This window comes from Acanthisitta chloris, unplaced genomic scaffold (assembly GCF_000695815.1).
Source record: "Acanthisitta chloris isolate BGI_N310 unplaced genomic scaffold, ASM69581v1 scaffold18755, whole genome shotgun sequence".
NCBI lineage: Eukaryota > Metazoa > Chordata > Aves > Passeriformes > Acanthisittidae > Acanthisitta > Acanthisitta chloris.
Window position 1 is genome coordinate 1 of NW_008675556.1, and position 8238 is coordinate 8238.

Below are 8238 nucleotides of genomic sequence, written 5' to 3' on the forward strand. Positions count from 1 at the left end.
TCCCTGTCCCTTCCCTTCGCCGTGGTGGGGGGCTCCGGCTGGTTGAGGAGGCAGCTGGAAAAGACGAGAGGCGATGTGTTATCAACGGAGGCCAAAGTGCAGCCGCAGCTGCAGGGAGGGATGCCCCGGTGCCCTGCGATCCCGAGAGGCTACCGAGCCTCCGGCTGCAGAGCACTCGCTCGGGTTCAAAGTACAGCTTGGGAGGGTGAGGTTTGATACGTTTTCCATGATATTCAGTAGGTGATAAGGAAATCTCTGCTGACCCAAAAGTGACCTGACCGCTGTCAGCTGAGGGGCTCCCTAGTTTGTACGCGTCCTCACAGGATATCTTGGTGATGCCAGGAGAAGAGCTGGCTTCAGGTCTCATTTTGTTTCTTGGTGAAGTGATGTCTACAACCATGATGCCAATTCCCACTGTAATTCAGCAGAGAGCATTGCATCAAGCCATTCCCCCAGGCCTGGCCATGACCTGCCTGAACAAGGCTGCATGAAAGGCTCTATTTTAAACAGCAGCTGCTTGGTGAGACTGGCCTGCTCAGGAAGAAAAGCTGGGAGAGCCTGGGCTAGTACTGGCCCTGCAGATTTCATACCGTGCTCACTGATACCATGTAAAGCAGGATATGGTCTTGAGGCAGATACTACGTTTAGCCACTAAACTGCAGATGTGTTTTGGGTGGATTACAGTGGAAAGTAGGGAGGGACGAGGAGCCCACCAGCTGAAGTGGAGGTGTGACATTGCCTGTTCAACCTTTCCTCTAGCATCCTTCCGTGAACACGGTCTCCATCCTGTCTCTGCCTTTGCCGGAGCTCTCCAAGAAACTCCGTGATGGCTCCCTCCCTCCGGACCACGTCTTCTATGCCTATGTGGGCAAGGTGAGGAGCAAAGGCAGCAGGACAGCATCTCACCCACAGTGGGGCTGGCTTTTTTGGGGAGAATCCCAGAACAAGGTTCAAACCTGGTTCAAATTCTGCTGAGCTGTCACTGCTTACTGATCAGTGCTCAGTCCTTCTGCGCTTTTCTGTGAGTAAGGGGAAAACTGGGCATCTGGCTGCCATGGCTCTCATCTTGGTTTGGAGCAAAAAAAGAGCAGCAAACTCAGCATCTGGAGAGCCCATACCTTCCCAGGGGAGCCCCCACCTTCCCTGGGGCAGGTATACCTGTAGGGAATTTGTGGAGTGCTGCTGTTGTCTCCCCTCCAACTCCAAATGGGTTTGTATACCTCAAAAGCTCAGTGTTCATGTTCATTCTCTACTTTTGCCATAATGTCCCGATTGCCTCCTCTTTGAAGTTATCATTTATGCCACCCCAGAAGCTCAATCAAGAGAACAGTCTGTGGTATCCTGCTGGGCTGAGTGCCTCCCTTCATCATGCACCAGCTGGTGCTGTGGCTCCCATGTCCAGAAATCATTTTGGAGTTTGGCATGAAGGTATCTTGAAAAGTAACAGAAAAGGCTACCCTGATACTGAGTGCTCAGATGGGGAGGTGGAAGAGGGGGAAGTGACAGGTGTCCTTTGCAGAACAGAAGGCTGTTGTGCAGCACTAGAGGTTGTGTCTCACCTGTGGGCTTTCCTTGCTTTCCCCAAGGCCCTCCAAATTGCCACAGAAACCAACTGCATCACAGAGTATCTGCAGGAAAGTGAGACTCATCTCCGGAAAGCGAAGCTGATGGGGAAGCAAGGTTTGCTCTATGGGGTGCCAGTCAGCATCAAAGATTCCATTGACTGCCAGGTATCATCAGCGTGATTTTGCGTGTATCCTGAGTTCCCTGTGGTTTGAAGTTTGGTGGCAGGGGGTGGTTTGACCTCAGCACTTAGCTTGACTTTGCCGTAGCTGATGTGGGATAGCCTGCCCTGGCAGGTGAGAAGGTTTACTGCCTGTCTCTCATATGAGCCAACAGAGAAGGCTGATCAGATTTACTGTCAATGCAGCATGTGTGTGATGGATGAGTTGTGAGAGGTGCATGTATACACCTTATACTTATATGCTTAAGTAGATATATAAAAATACAGGAGCAGAGGGAACTGCTGTCCTTCATTTGAAACCACATTGTCCTGTGTTCCCAGGGTCATGATTCCACACTGGGGTTTATAAAAAACCTCAATAAACCTGCAGCAGAGGACAGCGTGGTGGTGCAGGTGCTCAGGAGACAGGGGGCAATTCCATTTGTCAAAACCAACGTTCCCCAGTCCCTCATCAGGTAGGTGGGTGTGCCATTCCCTCAGTGTGGCAGCAATACTCTCTTCCTCATCTCAAGGGAAGGTTTCTATCAAGGCTTATTCTCATTTCCCACTTCTCATAATATAACAACATCTGGTCCCCATCCTTTGTGTCTGTAAGTTTCACTTAAAAAAATAAACTCATTTACTCTGGGGATGAAAATCACCTCTAGTTCCAAATGAAATAAAGAAGCAAAAGAGGAGAGGAGAGAAACTCTTGCCCTTCTTTCCTGTGCTGAGTGGTTTTGAATTAACCTCTCAGAGATGATCATGTTAACTCTACAGTGCAAACACATATTCACAGAAGTGGAAGCTAGTTAAGCTAATGATCTCAAATTATCCTGCCCCCAAACCTCCTGCTGTATCTGGCAAGACCACTCTTGGTGTCATTGATGTGGGGTGAGCTCAGGTGTGCTGTGCTGGACAGCCACCCCGTTAGTGTCCCTGTGTCCTGCCAGGTGAGCTCTGGGTGACTTGCCCAGGCTGTATGAAATGCCTTCTTTAAGGTGATGTGGCAATGACTGACCATGTTTCAAAAAAGCCACACAAAGAGGTTTCCCCAGGGATTATCAGATTTTGCACTAGTTCCTGGGGAAGTCTGATGTCAGATACCATTGCAGTTGGCATTTGGGCTGTTCTCAAGCAAGGGCTTAGCTCTGGGTGTCATGCAGCATTCAGGACCACCTGAGAAGGGAGGCTTTCCAGGAGGCTTGATGTTCTGTCAGAGGATCTGTCTGGGGAAGGCTTAATGACACTGAAATAAGCTGACAGTGAACCTAGACCTGGGATCACCAGGTAAAGACTTCATCTTCATGGGAGCTTTGGGAAGCTCCCAAGTGAATTGGTTGCCTTCTGAATGTCGTTTTGTAGTGACTGGGCTCCACATCAGCAGATACCTGCATTCCTGATTTGCAATCTCTCTCTCTCTTTAGCTATGACTGCCGGAACTTAATCTTTGGTCAGACATACAACCCTCTGCTCTACACCAGAAGCCCCGGAGGCTCCTCTGGTGGAGAAGGGGCACTTATAGGAGGAGGTGGGTCCATCTTGGGCTTTGGGACAGATGTAGGAGGGAGCCTGCGTTTTCCTGCTGCCTTCTGTGGAGTCTGTGCACTCAAACCCACCGGGAACAGACTCAGGTACTGTAAGTAATGCAGCAATGTCTCTGGGTGAGACCCACCTGCCACCCTACTGACCTCTGTGCTGGGATAGTAATTGGGAGACACTGGGAAGGGCTCGTTTATCCCTCCTGCCTGGGCATTTTCTGGAGCCTATATGGAGGGAAGCATTGGTTCCCCCTGAACAGAGATGGGGAAACCTCTCCGTCTGCATGCTGAGGGGGTGGTTGTTCCTGACTGACAGGGCCTAAATCACTCCAGCCTGGGGTGGGTCTCTCTTGGGTTTCCCCGTGACTCTTCCTTCTGCCATCTTTTGCATTTGCAATTTTAATTGCTACTTGTTACTGCTTAGAGCCTTTCCCTTCAATGAAAACTACTCAGCTGCTGTATTTTGTGTGTCTCTTTTCTTTGCAGTAAAAGAGGAATAATGTCTGGAGTCGTTGGGCAGAAGGCAGGTAGGAATTGATGGCTGTGCCCCAGGGAGGGCAGCAGGGCAGGAGTGACAAGGACCCTCAGCTGGTTATGAGGGTTCTTGTCCAACTCGTTGAGAGAGAGAAGCAGGTTCACTTTCAGGGACTTTTTCAGAGAGCCACCCCCATACTGTGATTTCTGAGAAACTGAAATATGCATAAGCCAAGAGGAGCGGTTTGTGTAAGACATAAACCACAACACACCCTGTAACCCATAGGTTGCTGCCTTGTCTGCCACTGCTTTGTGGGAGGTGGGATTAGCAGTCAAAGAGGGTGTGTAATGTTGTCCTTGTGTCATGATCGACAAAGCTTTTTGTTTAATCTGTTTGTAAACCGTGAAATGGAAAAGCTGGGGCATATATTGATGGATAATGACTCTAGGTCCATAACAGTGGGCCTACTTGTGGGAAGACCCTTGTAGGCATGCTCAACCCAGTTCTCAAAGAGGAACTGTTGCCAACACTAGACTAAGACAAAACAGTGCCAAGAGGTCGTGTTTTTGCAGAACGTGCCCTTGAAAACCCCCAGCCATGGATGCTCTCTTCTGGTCTCTTCCAGTGGCTGCAGCAGTGGGACCAATGGCAAAAAATGTGGAGAGCCTGGCACTGTGCCTGAGGGCACTCCTGTGTGAGGACATGTTCAGCCTGGACAGCACAGTGCCGCCCCTTCCCTTCAATGAAGAGGTACAGGAACTCAAAGTGGTTGGAGGCCTCTGAGGCCTCAAAGGGGGTGGCAGGTCTCACTGCCATCACTCAGTCTGAAAGTGTCTGAGCCATGGGTAGGCATGTGGGCAAGACAAGTTGTGCTTTCTAGACTTGCCCTGCAGCATGGATGTACTGTGGGCTCCACTGGCATCCTTCCAGTTGGCACTCTCCCTCGCTCTGCAGGTGTATTCCAGCACGCAACCCCTCCGCATAGGCTACTATGAAACTGATTTCTTCACCATGCCAAGCCCTGCCATGAGACGTGCTGTTCGGGAGACAAAGCAGCTGTTGGAAGAGGCTGGCCACACGGTAGGAGCCTTGGGACTGCTTGGGCATCAGGAGGCCAAGCACATCCTGCGTCTTTTGGCTCATCGGTTGTTGCTCAATGGGAAGACATCACTTTCAGGGAAGGATGGATGAAGTGGGGAGGACCTGATGGCCTCAGATGCTGGAGGCTTTCCTGAAGACTTGTCGGGAAATCCTCCGCCCAGCTCAGCCCATTTCAAGCCCTCGATGGCTTCTCCCACACAGTTTGCTTGTGCGTGTGCCACTGATACCTCTTCCATTGTCCTTCCAGCTGGTGCCCTTCGAACTCACGAATGTGGACCACGTGATCTTTAACTTTTGTGTCAGGGGAATGTTTGCAGATGGAGGTGCCTCCTTTGTCAGGAAATTGTAAGTATGGCCTGGCACAGTTTGATGGGATTTGTTCCTGTCTATAACAGTCCTCCTAGAGTCTGGCTAGCATCTGGATACTGGCAGCAAGTCTACTGGATGTAGGTAGTGGCTGATAGACACTGGGATTGACTGGGGTGCTTGCCATCAAGTGATTCAGCTGAACCTTGGGTTTCTTTGGGATTGTTACCAGCCTTGACAGATGAAAGGAGACTGGAAGCTGATATCCTATAAATACTGTGAGAATCAGAGGAGTTCAGAAGAATGGAGCAAACTTCTTGTCACTTAGATATGCTGTTCAGAGGGGTTAGCCTTGGGAAAGCTGATCTCCTGTGATTGCTTCCTACCACTGCTCAGTTAAACACCCTTTCCCTTTCAGCAAAGGGGAGCTGGAGAGAGGCGGCATGGGGCTGTTCTTCTGGTTGGCAAAGGCACCACACTGGCTGAAAACTGTCCTCTTCTGGATTGCCAAACCATTTGTAAGGTCCATTTCTTTCTAGCATAGATAGTGTTAAGCAGTAGGTGGTGAATAACTTGTCTCCCCTTGCAGTAAATCTTTGATCTAGAGAAGACTCTAGGCATTGCTTCCTGGCTTTGCTTAGTCATGTCTCCAAACTGGAGTGATGCTATTTCTGTTCCTATTCTCCCCACTTTGGGGAAAATCCACAAGTCCTCCCTAAACACTGAGTAAGCGGCTTGTATTTGTGTCTGAGCTGTCTCAGAGGACAGGGATTCATGTAAATTATTTTCCTTTTTTTTACTTTCTCCTCAGGTGCCTCGATTTTCAAGTGTCATTGCAAGTATGAGAGCAAAGTGAGTAAATCTAACCCTGACCAAATGTGTGAAGATTTGGGTTTCTTTTTTGGAGAGCAGCAGTGTTTGCTGCATAAGGGATCCTGCCCCAGCTGCGTCTATCTGAGAGAATTTAAGGCAGAAAACACAAGGGTGGGAGCAAACTGAGAGCAGTTTGTGTCAACACCATAACCCTGCTGGGTTTGGGAAACTGTTCAAGTATTGGGGGTGGGAATGAGAGCACGGGCTCACACAGCCTCTTAGGAAGCAGATAAAGCCTGTGTTAGCTTCAGCACTGCTTAATGCATCCAGCATGCCATGAGGTAGGGTCCCAATAAGGCAGAAAGGAGGTATATACACAGGGAAGGAGGCTTGCTCTACAATGTCAGTGTCGGGCTGTTACTGGTAAGAAAGAGCTCAAATCCTGCAGAAGAGAGGGTATGCCAAAGTCCTCTCTTCCCTTGCCTGTAGCTCCAGGGGCAGAGCTAACCTGTGCCCATCTATTTTTATGCTGCTCTTCCGTGCCTTTAGAGATGTTCTTTGTAGAACCTTTTGATGCCTTTCATTGGTTTTGTTTCCTTTTTCAGCACAGTGGATGAAGTCTGGAGTCTTCATCATGAAATTGAGGTAAAGTGTTGCAATTTGGGGTTAGATAGTTTTTGTTTGATTTCTCTTTGGGAAGAGGAAATTTCAGCACCCACCAAGGTTAGGAGATGATCAGGTCACTGGTGATATAAGGTAGGAACAAGTCATTCCTCAACAGATCTCACTTGGATGTGCAAGTTGTCAGCACATGTAAAGATTAGGACAACATACAGGACAACATGATCCTGAATCAGGCCTGAATTTTTTCCACCTACACTTGAAAACATAGGTTATCTGCTGCAGTAGACTTGCTTTTATTTCCATTCTGGTTTCCTTGAGACCCATGGCCATGACCCAGATCACCATGTGCCCAGCACTCAGTCTTTCCCCACCTCCAGTTTGCCAGGTAGAGGGTGCTTTGTATGCTGGGAGGGCTGTTGGACAGGCAGTAAAGGTTTTCTGGATTTTAGTAGGATCAGGCCTGATACAGCCTGTTGGCTGTTCCCAGGGAAGGGCTGAGAGCCTGGCTGGAAGCCCAGGGTTAGGGCATTAGCACGTTAGCCATGGGATGGTACATCCACCCCACTGACCACCAGCACATTTCCTCCTCAGGAGTTTTGCCATCAGTTCATTGCTCAGTGGAAAAAGCTGAATCTGGACGTCATGCTTTGTCCTATGCTGGGCCCAGCTCTCCGCATTGGCTACCCTGAGAAGCTCTCAGGTAGGACTGCCAACAGGGGACCTTTGCCTTCAGTGTGCCCTTGCCATGGCACTCCACCAGTATCCAGAGAAGCATTCCTCTTCCCCTCACATCCCCAGAGTGCTGGCCAGCGGTGGGAAGAGCTCGGCTCTTGGGACAGCTGTAGCCCCAGCCCATGGGGTACACGTGGGACAACCCCCCCAGTGCATGTGGGAGCCAAGGGGCAGTTTCCATCCATCAGCCCTTGAGTTCCCAGTTGAAGTGCCCTGTTAGCTGAAGCTCACGTACGCAGAGGGATGCGAAGGCTTTCCCTGTGGCATGCTGGCACTGTGAGCTCCCCCTCTCCCCCAGTTGCAGTCAGCTACACCATGCTCTACAATGCCTTGGACTTCCCTGCCGGCGTGGTTCCTGTCACATTGGTGACGGATGAGGACGAGGAGGCGCTGAAGGACTACAAGGGCTACTATCGGGACTGGTGGGACCGGACCCTGGCAAAGGTGAGTGGCACCAGGTTCCCCAGGGAGTGAATACCCCAATCCCTTCCCCTGGACGTCCCCCTGCCCACTCTCTCTCTCTCTGTGCCACAGGCTTTTCGTGGCAGTGAGGGGATGCCTGTGGCCGTACAGTGCGTGGCCTTGCCATGGCAGGAGGAGCTGTGCCTCCGGTTCATGAAGGAGGTGGAGACACTCACCCTGGAGAAAAACAGGCTGTTCTGAGCCCCATGTGCTCATCTGGAGCTGGATCCCATCTAACATCAGCGTGGGTCATCCTTTGGGCTGTTCCACTGGACTTGTGTTCTCTTCAGCGAGGATGCAGTGGTGACTGGGTTGGCTGTGGGGTGCAAAGGGAAAGCGAGGTGAGCTCTGCAGTGGTGGAGCTCTTCCAGTCATTGTCCTAATACAGTACTCTTTGTTATCCGAATCTGTTATTGCAGGTCTGTGTTTGTGTGTGGGTGAATTTTAATAACCCTCTCAGC

General features: G+C 50.4%; 1 protein-coding gene across 1 annotated transcript; it reads left to right on the plus strand.

Moving 5' to 3' along the window:
• Positions 1-722: 722 nt before the first annotated feature.
• Positions 723-7978, plus strand: LOC103803267 (fatty-acid amide hydrolase 1-like; the record flags this gene model as incomplete). The annotated part of the gene is given in 14 exon segments (XM_009075811.1): positions 723-873; positions 1587-1730; positions 2066-2199; positions 3151-3357; positions 3751-3791; positions 4365-4489; positions 4694-4819; positions 5088-5185; positions 5565-5664; positions 5958-5998; positions 6565-6604; positions 7175-7283; positions 7614-7759; positions 7850-7978. Coding segments are annotated over 14 exon segments (1591 nt in total), but the record flags the coding sequence as incomplete, so codon positions are not given.
• Positions 7979-8238: the final 260 nt, after the last annotated feature.